Raw genomic sequence first — 23018 nt, 5'->3', positions numbered from 1 at the left:
ACTTACTACCTGGCGCCGCTTCCCCCCTCCGCCTCGGCGCCAGGTAGTAAGTCCCCCGGGGGGCGGGGCCGGCGGGCTTGTGGGTGGCTGCCACGTTATTGCTCCCTCATTGGGTTCCCAGCTCGTCCCCCTAGCTGCTGGAAGGCGGTGGGCGGAAGGTGATGCCGGGAGAGCGCGGGGATTGGTCTCCGAAGAGACTACAGGCCCCGGCATGCCGAGCGTGTAGCGGCGGAGTGCGGTGTCCGGAAGACGGTGGCCTGGGCCGGGGCCGAGAACACTCACGGTCTGTGCGGGTCGGCAGAGCGTTGGGCGCTACCAAGTTGGTTTTCAATGTGGTAGCTTCCAAAAACCCAGGGCACATTTATTCTCACACTGTCATCTTCTACAGCTTCTACTTGTCTTGTAAAACTTGCTTCAAAACCTACTTCCGTTTTTACTTGGAGTGTGTCACTTTAGTCTGTCATTTTTCTCTACCTTCTTTAGTTCTGCGCTTACTGCTGTATGAGTCAATGCACACTCCACTGTACTCTGGTTCTTAACTTTTCTTTGCATGCTTTCCAAAATAGACCACAATCTCCGCCCCCCCCAATGTTGTAACGGACTGTATTGCACTGGATACATCGTATTCAGCTTCCTTATTGCTAGTGCTCAAACTGATGGTTGGGGTAGCTTCATATTAGCATTGAGGTGGGAAATATATGCAAAGGCCTGAGAGAGACGTCTTTACTTTTCCAGAGGCCTTCATGAAGGTCACAGTCATTAGATGCCCCCTCTGGAATATTCAAGGTTGTAAGAGAAGCTTGGTGTTGTTCCAATCTACAACATAAATTGTTTTTTAAGTCTTATATACCTAGAAAAATAGAACAGACACGTATCTTTCTAAAATTTGGACCTATGGTGTTAACTTTTTAGAAATTCTAGTTTGTCATCATCCAGATTGTAGGCATGGCTCCACTTCCATAAATGAATTATGCAATTTGGCCTTAAGTACTGACTTGATTGAATTATGCATGGCCACTCGAATTCCTTAACTTGTCCTTTCCTTACAACTGATGTCACTGTAGTCAGGTTGTAGAATTTCAAGACTGTTCTCTTTATAAACACAAACGATGTTTGCTCTTTCCTTGCACCTCAATCCAGACCACCTCAATCCGGTGAGATTGTTCAAGGTAAAATTGTTAATACTGACAACGATCTTCCAAATTCACCTTCCCACCCCTGTCTGTGTGTGTGTGTGTGTGTGTGGAATGAAGGTTTGTCTATTTCCCCATTCCTAGGTCTAACCCTACCCATAGCCACTGAGAAAAGGTTTACTTTTAAACCATGTGTTCAAAGTGGTGTCTTGTACATTAGGAGCTAAGGCTAAAATGGCATAAAAGCAGTCTCTCCCCCACCCCTTTTCAAAAGAAAAAAGAAATCAAGTTGATGGATAAAATGCCCTTACCGTGAAGCTTCTCTCATAATTTTATATGTGTTTTCTGCTACTTGCCTACCACTGAAAAAATAAATCGCATTAATACATAGGCAGTTTGTTTGCCATGTATGCATGTTCTTTTACATTGCACAATGGATATCTTCTGTCTAAACACATGTTCCTCATTGGTAGTGCAGAATTCTAAAACTTCCAAAAATTGTTACACAGAGTAAAATCTGACTTCTGGCTGTTCTACCATCTGAGAACCACAGGATACAGGAACTTAGCTGAGTAAGAATTTCTTTAAGTTCTAGGAATACTTGTTTTTGAAGTGACTCAGAGAGGGTAATGTTCAACCCAAGAGAAAGAAGCAAGAATGCCTACGTATCTGGCATTTTTGTTCATGGGAGCACTGAATCACATCAAATTTAGTCCTAGCCTAAGATTCCTAATTAGAAGTGAGCTACAGGTCATTAAAAACAGATAAATCGATGAACCAAACAAACAAGTAAAAGTAGTCAAGAAAGGTAAGACATTTTATTTTACATACAAAAAGGGTGCAAACTGAGTCCTTTCCTCCCCAAACTGGGAAAGAGGTATACTTAAAGATCACATTTGTGTTTTCCATGGTGCCCTAGGAAATGGGCCACTCTGAGATAACATTATCAGGACCCATTTTCCATTTTCTCCAAAGAAGGCTACTTCCTCTGCAGAGGAGTTTTCCCCAATGGTCTACAAATCTCTCCCGAAGGAACCATTTCAAATACATTTTGAAATTGACATTCATGTTTTAAAATACTACAAGTTTCATCTTCACAGCTGAGCTTTGCAACCAGTGCCAGGATTTATGAAACATTACATACTTAAAAAAAAGTAAAAAAAAACAAGGCATTTAATATTCATACACTTTCACACATCAATTAAAACTCATTTCCTCAGCTGATTTATACATTATCTAGTTAAAAAAATTGCAATCAAAATCCCAACATCTTTTTAAGAGTACAGTGGGCAAAGATTGAAGAAACAGACAAATAATAATATAATAAATTAAGAGTATGTAATATCTTCAATGGGAATTGCTGAATCAACATTATTTTCCATTGGGGGAAGTTTATATTTTTGGTTTCATCTCTTATCTTCTCTGCTGTTACTCTTCTCTCTGCTTGATAAATGGGGCTCATTCCCAGAGCCAGCTTGCTGAGACACTGATTTTAGAAGCTCACTATGGCTTTACCTCTGAGAATACCCAGGAACACAAGGTTCCCAGCAGCCCGGGTGGTGAGTCTTTATGAAAGTGAAATGCATACAGATGAGCGCACACACATGCAGTCACACACACCCATCTGTAAATATATTTCCCCCCAAAGAAATGGCTCATCTTTCCTGAAACATTCCTAACAGATTGATAAGACTTCCAAAAAGCCTTTTGGTGCAAGGGCTGGCCTGGGATTTGGTCTGGAGCTCATAAAGAGAACACTGAAAATGTCTCACCTATCCTGAAAGAGGGGCTTGGGGGCAGTTGGGACAGTGGTCCTCTTATTCAGGTTACTGGAATGACTGCACTGTACCCCCATTTATTACTGTGAATAATTATCTGCTCTGAGACCTTGAAGGTGGTAATGGCACTAGCAAGTGACTGTGAATAAAAGAGGAAAAAATGAAACTCTGTCCACACAACTGAGGTTTCTTTGTGACATCAAATTTGGTAATCAAAAAAAAAAAAAATGGAGTACATATTTACTTTTTCCTTTGTATGCTGATCTACAAATACTGGAGTGGATTTCCTGGTTGGTTTTTAAGAAATATGTCAACTATATTACCTATGTTCAGGGACCTACTTACTATTCAGAATACAATGAGAAACCTATTCTTTTGCATTTACTCACCTGCAAAAGGAATCAGGAAAAATATTTTTTAAGATTGCTTACTGGGTCAGACTCTCACGACTGGTGGCTAAAACACTGCTCAAAAACTCTATACACCCACAGAGGGGCCATAGTTACTTCTTTTTCTTACGCAGAAACACGAACCAACCTTCTCCCCTCAAAAAACAAAACACCCCAACCCAAAGGAATCCCAATTTAATTCCTAACAGCCCATCACAGGAGTTGCAGTTATCAACCTCTACATGGGACTTCCCTAGTCTGCAAAGCCATGAACCCCAGTGCCTGTCACCCACATGGCCAATCCAGACAGAGTACCTGTTATCCTGGCTCCCTAAGGGTCTCTGGAATTCATCAGCATATCTTGGGGCAATGATGGCAGTGGCCTAGCAAAGGCAATGCTGGCTATTTGGCCCTGCAAACTCCTAATCCAAGAAAGTTTAGCCTTAGCATGGCTCTGACACTAGAGACAACAGTGTCAGGGTAACTCAATGAGAATGGAAAACTGGCTTAAATATGAAAATGGAAGAGATGGCTAGGACACAGGAGGCATGTAGGTTTGGGAGAGATGCTTAAGAAGAAATATCAAGTTCTTTTGAGGAGATGCTTTCTAGGATGCCTTTTATTTTTGAGAAATGCAGGTCATGCTTGCTCATGGAGAGGTGGAATGGATTATATCTTTTTCATTGACAAAAAGTTAAGGCGAAGTTCATTAGTAACCACTTTTAGCATACTGTAGATTTCTGGCATTAAAGGCAGTTACTACTAACACTGAAAAAAGCACTACCAGCATACATTTCCAGTGAACTAAGTTGGAAATTCCTTTAGGGCTGATGGAAACCCCATTTGGCCAATGAGCAGGGACTATTTCTGTGTGCTTGGAGTTCACTGAAAAATAAACAGGAAACTAACACTTCTGTTAGAAACCTCAGGATCTCTCTGGTCTCCTGCAGCTCAGCCATTCCAAAGTAAAATGCAATTTTAACGGAAGGCTCACCTAGGCACCCGATTTATACCTTCCTAGACCCTGTTTACACCATTCAGACCCCAAGAAGAATGTTAATTAAGGTAGTCATGAACTCATGCTGGCTGCTGGGACACTCACTCCCCCTTACATGATTAGCTTGCACAGGAACAAATTCTGGTCCAGTCACAAGTAGAGCACACTTAGTGGAATCCTGCCTGATTGACTTGATCCACTCAAGCTACAGTGTCTGAGGAGAGCTTGAGAGAACTCCTGGGACTGAACTCAGGGGTACCCAACTACTGAGGTAAACTCCCAGCCTTTTTGAGACAGGGTCTAAGTTGCCCAGGCTGGCTGGGAACCTGTGATCCTCGTGGTTCAGCCTCCCAAGTGGCTGCGATTACAGAAGTGCACCACTGCACCTGGCTGATAACTCTTAATGCGTTTTTATGAACAGATGTTCAGTTAGCTTTACGGGGGAATCCCAAAGAATTTGCATCAATCCCAAAGAAAATGGCCTCTGGCATCATAGCTGTGAGTGAAAAGGAGAAAAGTTAAAAACTTCAGAACAAGGGCTTGGGATATAGCTCAGTTGGTAGAGTACTTGCCTTGCATGTATGCATAAGGCCCTGGGTTCAATCCCCAGAACCAGAAAAAAAAAAAATTTAGAACAAGTGGATTTGGAGGGTGTGGGAGATGGGGAAGGAGTGACTATCCTTTAAGGATCTGGCTGAGACATAAAGCCAAACTGCAGCAACCAGCGGGGCTAGAACTGATGGCCAAATTGCTTCTTGGTTATTCAGTTTTTGTTTTGGTTTGTTTTTCTTAGGGAATAATAGAATCTCTCAGATCTGGGACCACCTTGGAGTGTCACAGCCTTGGAAGGATCACCATTACCCTGCATGCTAAAGGGACCCGGGGTTCTTCTGAAACCAATATCTAAGTGCTTTATGAGGGCTAGAGGGTGAGAACAGTGCATCAGGAAGGACCCCACCCACAACACCCCCCCACTGCCAACTGCTCAGGTTCAACCCCTCAAGAGCTAGCCTATAAAAAATTTTAAGACAAAAAAAAGCCACAGACCCAGCTGTAAAGGCAGCCTGCCCTGCAGCCACGCTGTTTTGTGGAAGTGGGGTGGGGGAGGCACTTTGTGGGATACAGTGTGCCCAGATGCTCCAGGCTTTGCCACTATTTCCCCTGCCCTCCCTTGAGAGGTAAGGCATTTCTATACAGGGGTGAAGAAGTTAAATTTTCTGTACAGGAAGTTAGAGTTGCTCAAATACCAAATGAGAGACTAAATTTTAGTGATGGGCTCCAACCACTAGGTAATGGCAAGGAAGTATACCCCAATCTTCAAAATCTTTGTGGGAAATGGGTATGGACACTTGCCTCTCCCTGCCACTCTGTTTCATATACAATAATATCTCTTTTCAAGAAATGAGAGGTTACAATCTTTACATAAATTAAGCAGGTTTGAAGCCAGTGAAATGTTTTTCCCTAGCCAAGGTCTAATGGAAGAGGTGAAGCCCAGTAAGTCTGATTCATGTGAATGCTGCTATCTCTGCTCCACATGGGGTACATCAAGGGACTTGTCAGGAAATACCAACTACCAGAAAGTATCCCCGCAACTTCCAGTCCAAAAAACAGCCCCTACACCTCAAGCCAGGAGGTGAAAATTTCTGTGGTTTGCACCACAAATCACCACACCAAGTCATTCGCCATTATTCTTCACGGTTAGCTCTTTACTCCCAGATCAAGACCACTTTCCCTGATATCACCCTTTCTCTTCTGTCACATTTGGAAAGAGGAGTCATTTGAAAAGCCACTAAACTTGAATGAAAATCTAACATGGGAAGATTAACTTCACACATTAACTTTTCAAACAGAGGATGAGAAACCTAGATGCTTTTTGGTAATAAGTCACGTGACTAGATCATGGTGGGAGGTGGGAGGTAGAGGGTGTACTGGGAATACAAGCTTATATGCTCCACTATCTTATCTGGAAGGAGTCTATATCCCATTGAGAATATAATTTTAGACATTTCATTCAGGCCCCCTTTTCCTGGAATTTTCCAGCACCAAACAATCTTACCCTCCTTTTCACTGCATCCCCATGCACTGAGTTCTAAGCCTGCTACTGTGGACCTGCTCAAAAAGAACTTCATGGGCTTAGTTTCTGATAAGGCAGTCCAGACCAAATGCTATAACTCAGCCATTGGGGCAGACAGGACACACTATCATTTGCTTTTCCTGGCCCTATGATACCACATCCTGAGGCTTCTCTGGCATTTGGAAGGCAGTTCACTGTCTTCTTTTTGTCCAATAGTGGCAATACAGTGGTGGCTGTTTAATCACTAATCCTGTCACCAAAAAGTCACATGGCTATAATAGGAAGTCCCTGGCAGTGGAGGAAACAGACATTTCAGATATTTTTTTGTTAAGCATCTCCTTCACTGGGATGAGCTGTCTCCTGGTCACGGTCTGACTTGGCTGCTCATTCCATCCTGGAGAGCTAGGATTTCAAACTGCAGGCTGATTAGGTAAAGAGGCTCTGGTAGGGACATTCTTCAGCAGCTGAGAAGATGAATAAAATTCAAGTATGTTTTCTTGCCAACCTGAGTATTCACTCAGAATGACACAGAGTTTGGCTTCTCTTCTGGGTGCTGCTGATCAAACTGTTTCCATTGAGAATGTCCTCTGGACCCACATTTTCTCTGAATGGCTTGGCTGGTCCATCCCCCTCAAAACAGAAAAAAAAGTCAAAACCCCCTCAAAAAACAGACACAATATGCATCTGCCATGTTTTCTTTTCTTTCTTTCTTTCTTCTTCTTTTTTTTTTTTTGTTAAAAAAAAAACTAAAACAAAACTAAAAGTGCAATAAAGTCAGTTTTCTTTCCTTTGCTCAGAACAATTTGCATGTACTGCTACTGCCTGGAGAAAGGAATTTGTTTGTCAAAAAAGCTAAGAACACCAACACATGGGGACAGTAGACTGCAGATTTCTCACAGCTTGTGTCCTACAGTGTAACTTCATAGGAGGGAGGGAAGAAGAAACCTGAACCCTAGGGCCAGCTGGGTTGTAGGCTGCTCAGAGGGAGAGGAAGCCATACTGCCAGGCACTCCTGGGAAGTGGAGAAGATCTTCTGGGACCAGGCTGCATCTTCCTGCTACCTTCTTGGCCACACCCCCAGCCTCTTGAGCTCCTACTACAGACACAGCATTTAGCTCACTAGCTTTGATGCTGGAGAGGGTTGAGGGTGGGGCAAGAACCAGGAGTAAAATAGAAGGGGAGGGAAGAGAATAGTAGTCCTTGAGTTTTTGTGAATGACACCTTCACTGTAAACAATGGGAAGGAGAGTCAACCAGGTAGCCCCAAGGGCAAGCAGTGGAGAAGCAGCAGCTCTGGGACCTGCTCAGAGCCTCAGACAGGTGGAGACAGCAACTGACCCATTGGGTCCTGGCTGCCCGCACTGGCTCCTTCTGGGGCATCTGTTTTCTTCTTTTTGGTTTGGATCTCCACCCTCCCCTACAGGGGAGTCCCTTCCAATGAGAAATGGCAGGAGCTGCAGGTGCAATCGAGTCAAGAGTCCCCAGGGCCTGAGGACTCCTAGGAGGCACTGGTCACTTATGGCGCTGAGCAGTCTTCTTCCTTTTCCTCTTAAAGAAACAGCAGCACCTGGAGCACAAGGAACATTGCAAATCAGTGCTAGTGGTCTGCAGTTTCCAGCAGACCTCTGCCTGTTTCTGCTTCTTGCAGGGTGGGGTTTCCCTCTCTGGTACCCACCACCCACAGGCCGCCCACCATCTACAGTGCGCCCACTGGAGGCAGCAGGCAGTGTCTGCCAGGAAAGCCAAATGAAATAGTTGCTTAATTTCAATCTGCCCAACATAACTATTCAAATGCTACAGGTCAGGCTGGGCTGAAACATGGATTTTTTTGGAAGAAGGGTAAAGACAGCGTCTCTCCTAGTTTAAAACTCAACCCACCTGCCTCATCTTTATCTAGAACGAGGCTGGGGGTCCTCAAGGCTGCATAAAATTAGCCTGCACTCTCTGCTCCTTGATATTGAGGGGAAATTATTTAATGCAACTCACTAGCTGGTGGGTAAGAAAGCTAAACTAATGCAAATAAATCCCTTAGAACATATGGAGCTCTGAGAAGGTCTCATATTGCAACCAAGAAAAGGATTAGTGATTCTCTCAATCCCCATTTCTGTCCCCACTAGATGCCTGGCACAAGCAGGAGAAGCCCTGACTTAAACAAAAACTGTGAACCCCTATCTCCTGAGGCCAGCATAGCCCCCTTTCCATTCTGAGGAGACCACTGCCTTAGCCCATGAGCTGATCCTCAGGAGGTTCTCTGGCTGCAGGTTACTCCTTATTTAGCTTCCTGAGACTGCTGCTGCTGTGTCAGATGTAGTTATGAACTAACCCTGTTTAGGGTAGAGGTTGGGGCCTACTCCCTTCATGCCATCTCCTGGGGAACAGGTACACTTCTGGCACTTCCCTAAGCCTCAGTATCCCTTCCTCACCCCAGCTTTGGCTTAAGAAGCATCACTCTTGCTTTGGCAATCCAGAGTGGGGTGATGAGGGCTTTGGCAATGCTGGTGGCAAAAGATATGCTCTCTACAAGGAACTGATACATGGGAAATGAGAATGTGAGGGGCGGAAGGCAATGGATGAGTCAATGATGCCAAATGATGGAGGGGAGTGAAGTTCGAAGTGTAGCTCAGACTTGCTGGATCCTCGAAAGAAAAGCTTTTCTGAGAAGAAAAGTTTAAGTCTCTTGCATAATCCTTCTAGGATAAATGCCAAGAATATAGATAAGGAAATACAGAATTATTTTTCACTTCCCATACCCCTAAATTCTCCACACTAACTAAGATTACCTCTTGTTTTAGTTATATTCTGTGGTATTACTACATCTGATGGAATTATTAACAACTTGGAGGGCCAGGGTTGTGGCTCTGTGGTAGAGTGCTTGCCTAGCATGTGTGAGGCACTGGGTTCAATCCTCAGAACCATATAATAAATAAATAAAAACTTGAGAGACGCAGCAACTCAGGAGGCTGAGGCAGAAGGATCTCAAGTTCAAAGCCAGCCTCAGGAGCTTAGCAAAGCCCTGAGTAACTTAGTGAGACCCTGTCTCAAAATTTAAAAAATATAAAGGACGGGGGATGTGGCTCAGGCATTAAGCACATCTAGGTTCAATCACTGGTACCAAAACCAAAATGAAACAAAACAAACTTGGAGAACGTTCCTTAGAAGGCAGAAATAAATATTTACACAGAAAATGATGTGCTTTAACCATATCTGAATGAATCAAACTTGCAAATTTTGGAAAGGAGAGTTTCCTAACAAATTTTCTTTGAGCATAACAATGACATTTTAAAATACCACTAATGGGACAGTAGAATAAACCATAATTCTCCTATTTTCATATATGAATACATGACCAGTATAACTCTACATCATGTTTAACAACAAGAATGGGATTCTAATTTGAGTAAGTTATACTCCATGTATGTGTAATATGTCAAAAACATTTTAATGTCATGTATAACTAAAAATAACAAATAGCAAAGAGATTTTCCTATGGAAAAAAAAGTACCATTAATGGGTGCAAATATAATTACTAACCAAAGTGTCACACAGATTCGAGAACAGAATAAATTCTTTTAAATATAAATGACCAGCACTTCTGATGGCTTAAGATAGTCTTCAGTGGAAACCCTGAGGAAGAATTCAAGAAAAAAACTGGTCTTGTTCTCTGTGTGTGTGTGTGTGTGTGTATGTATGTATGTGTATTAGAGTAAGACCAAATTGAATGTCCAGCAATATTTAAAGAGGCAAAGTTAATCTCATGGGATCCCTAATATTTCAATAGTCTTACTGATCCTTTTGAACCATTATTTTCACAGGTATTACTAACTTTTTTAAAAAAACCTTTATTTCATTTATTTATTTGTATGTGGGTGGTATTGAGGATCGAACCCAGGGCCTCCTCGCACATGCTAGGTGAGCACTCTACTGCTGAACCATAACCCCAGCCCAACTAACTTTTAAGTTAATTTCTATTCTTATTTTCTTTGGAGGATGCTAAAATGATGATTTTGTGTTTTTAAATAAAAGGAGTTGTCAAGAGTGGTGGCGCACATCTAATAATCCCAGCAACTCAGGAAGGTGATACAGGAGGATCCCAAGTTCAAGGCCAGCCTCAGCAACTTAGTGGGACCCTATCTTAAAATAAAAATAAAAAGGACTGGTGATATAGCTCACTGGTAAAGTGCTCCTGGATTCAGTTCCAAGTATAAAATAAATAAACAAAAATAAAAAATAAATAAAAGGAATCAAAAAATGTTTGAAATACTGGCCCACATCAAGCCATACAATGACTTCTCTTTTACCTCCTTCGAGGCAAACCAAACAAATTAATATCTGGTATACCATAACCTGATGTGCAGTGTGTAATCGCTGGAGTGGAGAAGTGTTGTGAGCTGTCCTTCAGAGGAACTGCAATATTTTAAATTTAGAGCCCTAGATTAATTTTTACTTTTATTACAGTTAAAGCTTCAGCAGTAACACAAGCTATTAACAATTCCACTCATGAGGAAGTAGGCCCTACATCCTGCTCTTTAATTGTTTGGTTTCTGCAGTAATGACTAGCAACAGGACCCATTAAACTGGGCTAAACTCCAGACTAAGTCCACTGAGTGACTTCATACCAGTGTGTTATTTTCAGAAGAAAATCAGGCCAGGTGATCAATACCTCTGTGTCTTTCCAGTTGATTCTTTGATTATTTGAATAACAAGAGGTTGTTAACATGCTAGAGCAAAAACTGATCCAAGACTCCTGAGGAGCCATCAGGCACTATTCCTGCAGTTCTTTGACTAACTACCCTTTTCATATCACTCTCTTACTGTGTCCTGTTCTTTCCCTTCAGCTACTCCGCTATGTTCCTCTTCTCTGCCATACCTGCACATTCTTTCTTTCCTCTAAAACTTGGCTTGAGTTCTGCTATGCCCATGAAGTCTTCCTTGACCATTCACAGTGATTTCTTGGCCCCTTCAGCCTTCTAGGAATGATAATGTAAGTGTACTGGAGAATTCCTTGTTATTTCACCTAATATCATGTCTTATCTCTCCAGGCAGACCTTGAGACTCTAACTTAGAGTTCTTAGTACAGGTTTTTTCTTTTTGGTATCAGGGATTGAACCCAGGGGCTGTATAACCATTAAGCCACATCCCCAGCCCATTTTTATATTTTACTTAGAGACAGGGTCTTGCTGAGTTGCCTGATGCCTTGCTAAGTTGCTGAGGCTGGCTTTGAACTTGCAACCCCTCTGCTTCAGCTTCCCAAGCTGCTGGGAGTACAGGCATGCACTACCATGCCCAGCCCAAGTACAAGTTTTGATGAGCACAACAAGACTGCAAGAATTTTCAACAGGATCATGTGACTGACATCTCACAGGAAAAATATAGACCACAACAATGTCAGATTACACAGACACATATTCGCAAAACGAATAGGCCAAATGTGCTCTTTGAAACCATAAGAATATAAATCCTACCTCCATAAAACCCAACTGTTATCTTTAATACATTCCCATCCCTAGGAAAGCCCTGTAGGCAATTTGGCCTAGAACAGTTAGGGATCAGAAACCAGTGCCCAACCCAATCACTGAAGAAAATAAAAATGAGGTAGTCAGAGTCCAGCAGGCTGTTATCATGGTGTAGAATGTGGCCCTATGCATGAAGGCAATGTGGGAGAGTTTCAATTCCAGACTGCAATAGACCAGCAAGTTCAGGAGCACCTGGAAGATCACAAGTATTGTCCAGGAAGAGAGCTAGGGGGTTCCCTATCTTGCAGCAAGAATGTTTGTCACCGATAATGAATCCTTTAGGTGTTCCATTTCCATATATACCCCCTGTTGTTGCCAAGAAAGCATTCGAGAAGCCTTCTCTGGGAGTAGAAGTGACAGGCTCCAATATTTCCATCAGCTGAGTCAGCCCTTGGCCTACTATACTCTCATAGGAATAAAGAAAGTGAACAGAAAACAAACAAAATAACCCCCAAAACAACAACAATAAAATGTCCATCTTTCCCTAAGGGGTTCTTTTTTGAGACTCCCACTCTACAGATGGAAGAATTAGCTAAAGAAAAAAAGATACTTTTTTTCCAGAGCGGCCAATTTCCAAGTTAGAAACCCAATTGCAGAATGTGAAATTATCTGGTAACAACATCAATCCTTGTGGTTGGCAAGGGAACAACTGATACCTGAACAACTGCTATATTAACCTTTTTTTACCTCAGTCTCTCTCCCTTTAATAATACCTGGCCATATTATTTTGGGAGAAAATTTGCTCTGCCAAAAATAAAAAAAGACAATTTTGGATAATGTGGAATGTTATTTGCAGAGGTGGCAGAGAAAAATGAGGTAGGTTTAAAAAGAAAGAAGGAACAGATTAATTTCTGGGTGTAGGCCTGCCCCACCCCTACTTTGTGGATCTAGTTCCCCAGTCTGGGTGGTTATGGCACAGGAGGCATATGGAAGCCATTTATGTTTCCTAAAGCATTTTGTTTGGCTTTGCCAATCCCAGCCTAGTCTGGTCCGCTCCCCTTGCATGTGTACTAGAGAGAGGGACTCACCACAGGTTGAGCATTTTCAGGCAGCTACAGAGTATGTAAAGAGAAAAAACACAGAAAGGAAGAAAGAAAGAAAGAGATATTAGTCCACAAAGATGAGATGGAAGCGACTCCCTGTGAGCCATGCAAACATGCAGTATGTGTCTGTGTTTAGTTTCTTCCTGTTGAGGTAGGCTGAGTAGACCACTTTGTTTCCACATTAAAGTTGAGGGGGCAGGAGCCTGACAGAAGCAACAAGGTGGGAAGTGGATCTTAGGGGGAAGGCAAAACAGAAAGAATTGGTAGAAGTCCCAGGATAGCCTTTCTTGAGCAACTTTCAGGAAGGTGGCAGGGGAAAGAGCAAATGACCCTGCCTGTAACAACTCAGTCAGGCACACTTGAGCTATTTGGTTCTCGAACGAGGTCTTCCTGTACAATGTTGAGCTATCCTCTCCTACACCGAGGGAAAAAGAAGTCCCTTGCTTTCTACAAGCACAACATGCCTGACTAAAGCAACTAGCAGTTAACTCTTGCTCCAGAGAGGGAGAAAAGGTTTAAGAGACACTTTATCTTATCAGATGAACCAGAGGGAGGATGGTCACTGCTGTGGTCATAACCACCAGAGAAGTGCCTAAATCTACTCTTATTAATTCTCAGGAGAAATGAGGTTCAGGTTTATAAGGTCACAGCTGAAGTCTAGATAACTTGAAATGCCTGTGTACTTATATAACAAAAAATCAACTGAAAAGCTGCTTGCCCTCCTCACCCTTCCAACCATACTTAAACAAGGACATGTGTCCTGCAGCTAACAGAAAAAAGAAAGCCAAATGTTCATTTTGCTCACAGAACAAAAACCAAAATCCTATATTTTCACTTCACAGAAAACAAGTTGGATGAGGAACCCAAATTCAAAAGCTTGGAAGTGAAGGTGTCACAGTCTCCCAATACCCAAGACGAATCTTAATATAGGCAACAGCGCCCCTTACCCAATAAACAGGCTGCATGAACAAATGGCATCCCAGCTGCATGCAATGAGGGGTTTTTCAAGACGCCTCATGTTTCTCTAGCTGAGACTTCTTCCCAGGAGAATGATCAAGCAAGTAGACACATGGCTACCCTGTCCCTGCCCCACCACCCCCAGAGGGCCAAGAATAACAACACATGGCTGGGCCCTGACAGTTCCCTACACAAGATGGATTGGTAGCACATAAAATCATCAGGGAAATAGCAAACAAAATGCCCTATTCCATAAGCTGTTGGAAGACTGGTCAAATACAATGGCTCCCCTTCTGGCTTCTACACCTTTCAGAAGGCCCAAACCTGGAACTGGTGGCAAAGATGCACAGTGGTCTTTGTTGTTACATGGGAAGACTTTAAACTCTCTTTATATTCTAGAATTTGGATTTTACCGCAACAGAATACACCAAACTGAACTCTATGTGAATGGCCCTCTATCTTACACACAAGACACAAACACCATACTCACATACACAATTACTGTACACGTTTACCAAAATGAAATGAGATGAATGGGTTCAAAAAATAAATCTATATTAGGCATATCATAAGACTAAAGTCCATTTGATCTTTGTATTCAAAGTATAATATTAAATTCAGAGTAGAACTATAAGCAACAGCCACAAGTGTGAACTAGGAGTGGGAGGTAGAGGTAGTTATAGATATGGCTGTGTTTCAAGATCAGATCATGCCTGATGGTTCCTAACCTTGGTTGCACATTAGAACTAATGAACTTTTAAATTTTTTCATGCTCAGGCCAGATTCCAATAAACAAATCAGAATCTCTAGGGCCAGACTCGGGCATCTGTATTTTCTAACATGTCCCAGGTGACTCCAAAGTGCTGCCAGGGTTAAAACCCAGAAGGTAAGAATACCTTAATATTTATTGAGGAGAATGGAAGAAAAATTGAGTTCCCAAACATGGCCAAAGTTCCTGAGAATAGGAGATATGTTTCCTTACTAAAAATGGTCTGCTGGCATAACCCTCCCAGAAAAAAGGGATAGAAGTGGCAAAATGCTGCGTTTGCAGCAGAATCAGCAATTATTTCACCTTCCATCCCAGAATTTAAGAGTTTAAACACAGACCATGCAGATAGCACCAAGGGACTGGTGATATGGGCAGAGCAAGACACATACATGCAAGAGAAGCAGAAAAAGGCATGAGGGTAACTGCCTCACCTTCTTGGGATTAGGGTCACTTCCCTTCCTTTCCAAAACACTCACAGGTGCAAACTATTTTTCTTGTCTTTATTTATTTAGACTCCAGAATCATTTGAGAGCCCTGAAACCCTTGTTCCAGAACTGAACACCCACGGTTGTTGGCCAACAATCAAAAATTTAATGCTGTTCAGCACAGTTCATGGTTTAAAAGTTTTTTTTTTTTCCCCCCTCATAGGAAGTATGAAACTCTAGGACTCCCAGAGGCTCATGGCTAGTATCTGCTGTAGCCCTTACAATGTAATTCTTATAGTTCATTATATCCTTTGCACCAGGTGGACTAGAAAAACTTGACTATTGTCCCATAAATCACAGCTAAAGAAGGGCAGCAGCAGCCTTAAGATAGCATGCAAAAAACAAGGGAAGAAAGCTATGGACAGTAGCATGAAGAATCCAAGTCTGAGATGAGCAGTACACAGAGAGGAGGAGACAGAAAAGATTTTCCAATCCATGACTCAAGAACCCCCTTGACATATGAACGTACTTAGCTTCCTCCACTACCTCCACCTCGGCATGAGCTGTGATTGGTGCATTGGAGTGCGCTCCTGTGGGGTCATCAACATTCAGCTCTCCATTGGTTGAGCTAACCACCTGAAAAAGAAAGACAGATTGTGACAAGCACCATGGCAGTATGAACCTCCTGCCAGCACCAGAGTGGGTCACTAAGGGAGATTATGTCTCTAATCTTAGGCTAGAGTCAGGCAGTGTCTAGAATGTTTGTTTTCCTGGGTTAATAGGCCAAGTGTCCTAATTCAGGGAAGATTCCCAGACCCATATCATGTGAGAACACTAAATTCAATGATATAAATGATAATAATTACTTCTACACTGAGAGCTACTTTGTGTCATGCTCTCCCCTACACTGTGTGTGTGTGTGTGTAAATTTTGTTTGGTTCTGGGGATCAAAGCCTGATTTCATTATGCATGTTAGGCAAGCACTCTATCATGAAATATACCCCATCCCATGTGTGTATGTAAAATTAATCCTCACAAAAATCCCAGGAAATAGGTAATATTACTTTCTTTTTATAGATGGAAATGCTAAGAAATAACGTAACCAAAGGTTAAGTTAGCGTTTGTGGACTTCCATGAGAAAAATTTGTCCTAAACATAGATTCTTTCATATTGCAAAAATGCATACAGTACTTTATCATATTAAAAATAACTGTACAGCTGACCTCTAATGATAAAATCACTTTGCTCCCTCGACCATCGTGGGCAAATTGCACTCCTCTGTTTATTATGCTATAGTCATATAGACTCAGTAATGATGGTTTAAAAAAAAATCTGAAAAGGAAACTAAAAGTGGTCACCAAAAACTATGAAAAATCACACTTTCCTTCAGAAATTTCTTCATGGTTTTGACCACTGGTTTGAAGTTACTTGAATAACAAGACTGCCACATCCTCTCTGGTGAGAGGGAAAAACAATAAGGAAACACTTTCCCTTAGAAAATCAGTCTTATTTCAACGACCTTTATTTAGGTTCACTGTCATCCCAGTTCACACTGATGGTCCCCCGAACTGTAAATGAAGGCTCTCACTCCTGTCATCTGGTTAATGTGGACCCGATCAGGCTTCTCTTGCTTGTGCAGCTGCTTCTGCCACCTGGTTTCATTTTCAGCACATGATTCCTGTTTATGTGGGTGCTGGGGAGTGGGAAAAGGGACCCCGCTGGACAAACCACTCTGCTGTTAAAGACCTTGGCTGAAACATGGGAGAGAACCACAAAATAGGATAAATGGTTCAGATATCATATGCCCTATTTGAGACTGTTCTTACAGGTTGATGTGAGAATTATATAAGAAATGTATGAGACAGTGTTAGGTACAATACCTGGTACACAATAATGAAGGCTGCACAGCACAGGAATAAAAATGGGTTCTAGAGTTAATCAGCCTTGGGTTTGAACCCTAGCTCTAGCACTTACTTGCTGCTGGTCCCTGGGCAAGGTCCTTGACCTTTCTATGCCTGAGTGTCCTAGTCTGTAAGTGGGGAAACAATATTGCTTATTACCTAATGGGGTCAGAGTAACTAATCCATATAAAGTACTTGGCCCAATCCATAAAAAGTACTTGGCTTGGGTCTTGACACATGGTAATGGATTAATAAATGTTCATTTTACTGTTATTCTCCCTCCATAAATGTTTATATATTGATTTGTTGTGGTATTATGGACTGAACACAGAGCCTTGCACATGCCAGGCAATAATCTACCGTTGAGCTACATCCCCAACCTTTTAAAAGTTTATTTTGTGATAGGGTTCTCAGTTGTGTGATCTCCTTCCTCAGCCTCTCAAATAGCTGGGGTTATACAGGAGTGTGCCACTATGCCTAGATCATAAATGTTTAATATTGTTATTATTTTTGTAATTCCGGGGATTGAACACAGGATCTTTTGCATGCTAATTAAGTACTCTATCAATGAGCTACAACCCCAGCCCATACATGTTTACTTATACCTATCTCTAGCTTTAGGTGCTTACTAGCAGCTAGACCACAAAAATTTCCTAGCATTTCATATGTCTTACACTTTCTAATTTCTCTTCCCTATGAATTCAGTCCACAATAAAAATTCTTGGGTGATCAAAGGAAAAAGAGGTTATTTCCATTTTACATAAAGAAGAAGGTAGGAGGAAAAAGTTGGTAGAGCAGCCTTTGGGGAAGACAGAATGAATACTACCCCATCAGCAATTTACAGTCACCATTATTTCTAAACCAGAATAATTACTGCTCTTACATAAGATTTTTCAAAAATTAAAATAATGTGGAGCTACGGTTGTGGCTCAGCGGTAGAGCGCTTGCCTAACGTGTGGAGGCCCTGGGTTCGATCCTCAGCACCACATATTAATAAAATAAAATAAAGGTATTTTGTCTACCTACAACTAAAAAATATTTTAAAATAATGCTGTATAGTTAGTGAAGAAACTACAGCTGGATCCAAGTTTCAGGTCAGCCTCAGAAATCTGGAGAGAGGGGTTATGGTTCAGTGGTAGCGCACCTGCCTAGCATGTGTGAGGCACTGGGTTCGATTCTCAGCATCACATATAAACAAATAAATGAATAAAGGTCCATCAATAACTAATAAAAAATTTAAAAAAGAAAAAGAAGAAACCTGGAGAGACCCTAAGCAACTTAGTGAGACTATCTCAAATAAAAATGGATGAGGATGTATCTCAATGGTAGAGCACCCCTAGGTTCAATCCCCAATACCAAAACCAAAACAAAACAATTAAAAAAAAAAAAAACCTCAAAAAACTCCTACAACATTAAATTTGGACTTTGTGTGAGGGAGACCCAAATTTCTACTATTAATTAAATTTAGCATCTCTGAATAGTAGATAACCTGATCATATGTATAATCATATGGCATGATTAATACTATACAGCAAAGTATTCTTGTTCCTTCTTTTAAAAAAACAAAACTGGTGACTGCTATAGATTAAAACGGATTAGGAAGGCTGGAGTTGTAGCTCAGTGCTTGCCTTGCATGTGTGAGTCATTGGGTTCTATCCTCAGCACCACATAAACATAAATAAATTAACTAAAAGTACCGTGTCCATCTACAACTAAAATAAATTAATTATATATATGTATGTGTGTGTGTGTGTGTGTGTGTATAAATAAGATTAGGAGACTAAGGGATTGAAGGAGACTGAAGAGGCCTAACAACCCATGCAATGCATGTATCTTGTTTAGAACTTAAAAACTATAATAGTGATTTTGGGGACAACAGGAATTGAGGGAAATGTGATGTAGATTATGAAATTATTACTTTTCTTAGAAATGGCAATGGTGTTATTGGCTACATGAGAGAATATCTTCTTAGGAGATGCAGGCTGAAGTATATGGGGTAAGATGTAATGATTGCTGCACCTTATTTTCAAATGATTAGGCAAGCATACACAGAGAGAAAATTAAAGCAAGTGTGGCAAAAATCTTAACGATTTGTTAATCTAGTTCAAGTATTTTCTCAACTTTCCTGTGGATTTGAAAACTTCAAGTTAAAACTGGAGAAAAGGCAATGCTTGTAATCCCAGCAGCTCAGGAGGCTGAGGCAGGAGGATTGTGAGTTCAAAGACAGACTGGGCAATTCAGTGAGGCCCTAAGCACTCAGTGACACATTGTATCCAATAAAATATAAAAAGAGCTGGGGATGTGGCTCAGTGGTTAAGTGCCCCTGGATTCAATCCCCAGTACCACAAAACAACAACAACAACAAAAAGCCAACAACCATCAAACAAAAAAACTGGAGGCAAAAACCCAGCAAAAACAAAAAGTTGAAGAGAAAAGGTTTACAAATAGAGAATCACAGAAATACTCTTAACACTATACTACATTTACTCAGTTCTACATTTGCTTCTGACTGCACGTTAGTGTTAATAACAGTAAATTCATTTAGCACAAGAGTTACAGGAGAAAGCATAGTAAGTTTATTGAAGAACAATTAAGGAACTAGACAAGATGTTATATAAAAATGGTTTGGCTTCTACTTATATGAATGAAGTAGTAATAAACATCACACTGAGAATTACCTGGTGATATTGGGTTATAGCGCCTGTTCACAGCATTTCACGTCTTACACTTTCTATTTTCTCTTCCCTATGAATTACTACTCAGCCCACAATCAAAGTTCTTGGGTGATCAAAAGAAGAAGAGGTTATTTCCATTTTACAAACTAGACATCCTGCCTATATCAATGAGCATATGGCCTCAAATAATTCTGGCAGGAATGGGAAACTTTTCACCAGTTTTCTGCCCTTAAACTTAACTGCACTAAAACAAGCCTGGGGAATCAACAGGTATGAATCCAGCATTCACTTAATTATTTCGAGTTGAAGGTACTTTGTCAAATCACTGAACTGTTGTCTGGATGTGTAGTGGAACACTAGTGTGACAGAGATCTGGATTCCAGGCCCAGCTCTACCATCAACATCTTAGGTGAGACTTGTTTACTAATTCTGTAAGAAAGCAAATACCCCCAGCCCTATTTATATCATAAATACCATGGCAGTTAAATACAATGACATCTAGCAAAGAGATCTGAAAAACTGTAAAGAACTTTATGAATGTAATAAATTGACATATTCTTTCTTTTCTGGAGGGGAGGGGGTTCTTACAATGTGGCCCAGTCTGGCATTAAACTCTTGGGCTCAAGCAGTCTTCCCACAGAAAGCTATCTTACAGGTATGTGTCACAGTGACTAGCCTGAATACTGATATTTTAAACAATGTCATTGCCATTATTTTTCTAATTTTTGTTTTAACTTCATTAAAAAATTATTTACTGGAAAACCTGGAATATTACATAAATTTCTTATAATCACTATTAATATTAATTCCACATTCCTCTGGCTATATTACACAAAATTAAAGTAATATTTTATAGGATTACCCATGAGAAAGACTAAGATGAAGTATTATTTAAAATTTTTTTTGGTTGTAAATGGACACAATATCTTTGTTTATTCATTTATTTATTTTTACTTGGTGCTAAGGATTGAACCCAGGGCCTCACACCTGTGAGGAAAGTGCTCTACCACTGAACTACAGCCCCAGCCCCCAAAGTATTATTTTTGACTTTCACTACTATTTCTTCTTCTTCTTCTTCTTTTGTACTGGGGAATGAACCCAGGGGTGCTTTAACAGTGAGCTAAGTCCCTAGCCCCCTTTATTTTTTATTTTGAGACAGGGTCTCTCTATGTTACTTAGAGCCTCACTAAATTGCTGAGGCTGGCCTTGAATTTGCAATCATTCTGCTTCAGCTTCCTGAGTCTTTGGGACTACAGGCTGGTACCACCACACCCAGATGACTTTACTTCTTAATATTGGTAATATTCCTTGATATTGGTAATATTCCTTAAAGGATTCCCCAAAATTTGAGTTATTAGTCCCATTTTTCAAAATATCACTGTGAGGAAAAATCAGAGTTGTATACCAAAATAAACAGTACTTCAGCTGATGCGTCAGTCTTAAGTTGCAAGCCCTTGTTCTTGGTCTTAAGAGATTTCAAGAAATTTCATGTGTGTGGTATGTGGTACAAATAAGTAAAGATAAAGTAGGTAAATGGTACAAATGTCTGTTTTCTATCCAAATGCTATATGTATTAAATATATACACATATATGTATACACACACATATAAAAATACATTTTATTTATTTATTTGTTTCTTTGTTTATTGGTAGGGATTGAACTCAGGGGTGCTTAATTACCGAGTCACATCCTCAGCTCCTTTTTCTTCTGACACAGCTCTCCCTAAATTGCCTAGGGCCTCACTAAGTTCCTATATATTTTAAACAACTTTTTTATTTTTGGTACCAGGGATTGAACCTAGGGGCACTTAACCACTGAGCCACATTCTCAGCCCTTTTTAATATTTTATTAGAGATAAGGTCTTGCTGAGTTGCTTAGGGCCTCACTAAGTTGCTGAGATTATAGGTGTGGGTCACCACACCCAGCAACCTTAATTGTTTTATATATTTTAAATTGCACATGAACACAACTTTGTTTTTTTTTAAATATGGTGTTAGAGGATCAAACCCAGTTGAGCTATATCCCCAGCCCCCCTTTACTTTTTTTCCCTTTAAATTTTTTGATAAGAGAAAAAAATACATTGTCTTCTTAACATCTGGTCTTCACTGAGAAGATCTATGGAAATACTGTTAGGATAAGAACCAGTGGGTATGCCCATTAAATAGGTTGAAACAGGAGTGTCCATGTGCTTTATCAGAACAAACTCTTCTCATCTTGGGATTCTGCACTCATTCCCAGGGTAAGGGTGTCTTGCAGGCTTTCCATCAGGCTAAGCATGTTTTACGACATTACCCCTAGAAAGTGAGACAACTTAGAAATATCTGGACATCTGTTGTGTTAGAAAGGTATTGTTGATTTGATTTGAAAAAGCAGAGCCTTTTATGCATTTACAAATGCTGGAGCTACAAGTGGTATAAGCCCAAAGAATCAAGATATAATAAAGAACAGCAGAACTTTGTACAATATTAGGTAGATGGTGCAAATGGCTGTCCTCTATCCAAAGGCTACGGAAGCTGGCAGAACTTAGTTTACAGGAAGATAAAATATGCATTTTTCAAAAGTGCTGCCAGAGATACTCTAATTGGGCTCAAATTTTAATCAAAAGATATCTCCCAATGGAGAGTACAAACATTGTCTAAATGAGAACCCCTGTGTTCTAGGACACATCTCTGACAGATTTTACTGTCTGCATATGCCTACGAGGTGATTTCCACCACTCCCCCCAACCTTTTTTGAACTCAAGGACTTGCACAGGCTAGGCAAGCTCCCTATCACTGGGCTACATTCCCTGTTCTGTTTAATTTGAGATAGGGTCTCACTAAGTTGCCCAGGCTGGTCTCAAACTTGTAGTCCTTTCTGCCTTGTCTCCAGACTGATATTACAGGTGTGTACCACTAATGGCCAGCAATGGCTGTATGCTTATCCCTACTCTATATTGTTTCTTTTCTTTGTATACATTAGTACATGCATACTCACCTGATTTCCCACAATACCCAAAGATCTCTTTCAACTGCATAAAAGTAATTGTTTAGTTAATGCTGACCTGATGAACATTCAGCTGCCTTTAATATTCTGATATTATAAAGAAGCTGGCAATAAAGATTCTAGAACTGCTATGTTCAATATATTGAGCTACTAGCCACATGTGGTTCCCTAAAATCAGGCTAATACAAACGGAGATTCCTGTAAGAGTAAAATACACACTAGACCTCAAAGACTCCATTTAAAAAAAAAAATAAATAAAACATCACCTTAGTATTTCTTATTGACTACATGTAGATATTACAGATATTACTGGTTTTTTTTTTTTTTTTTCGAGAGAGAGAGATGAGAGAGAGAGAGAGAGAGAGAGAGAGAGAGAGA

The 23018-nt window shown here is 40.8% G+C and overlaps 2 protein-coding genes across 2 annotated transcripts in view; both read right to left on the bottom strand.

Annotated features, from left to right (window-relative positions):
• Ppib (peptidylprolyl isomerase B) overlaps positions 1-213 on the bottom strand; it is a 6282-nt gene extending 6069 nt beyond the window's left edge. The window contains exon 1 of the mRNA XM_015480076.2: positions 10-213. Within this exon, the coding sequence (XP_015335562.1) occupies positions 10-213 (204 nt within the window). The remainder of the gene's footprint in view (positions 1-9) is intronic.
• Positions 214-1929: 1716 nt separating this feature from the next.
• Positions 1930-23018, bottom strand: part of Csnk1g1 (casein kinase 1 gamma 1) — a 142357-nt gene continuing 121268 nt past the window's right edge. The window contains 3 exon segments of the mRNA XM_048793300.1: positions 1930-7937; positions 12912-12935; positions 15607-15713. Of these exon segments, the coding sequence (XP_048649257.1) occupies positions 7883-7937; positions 12912-12935; positions 15607-15713 (186 nt within the window). The 3' untranslated portion in view covers positions 1930-7882.

Source organism: Marmota marmota, unplaced genomic scaffold, assembly GCF_001458135.2.
Source record: "Marmota marmota marmota unplaced genomic scaffold, marMar, whole genome shotgun sequence".
NCBI lineage: Eukaryota > Metazoa > Chordata > Mammalia > Rodentia > Sciuridae > Marmota > Marmota marmota.
Note: the sequence above shows the minus strand (reverse complement) of the source record. Positions and strands in the feature narration are given on the sequence as shown.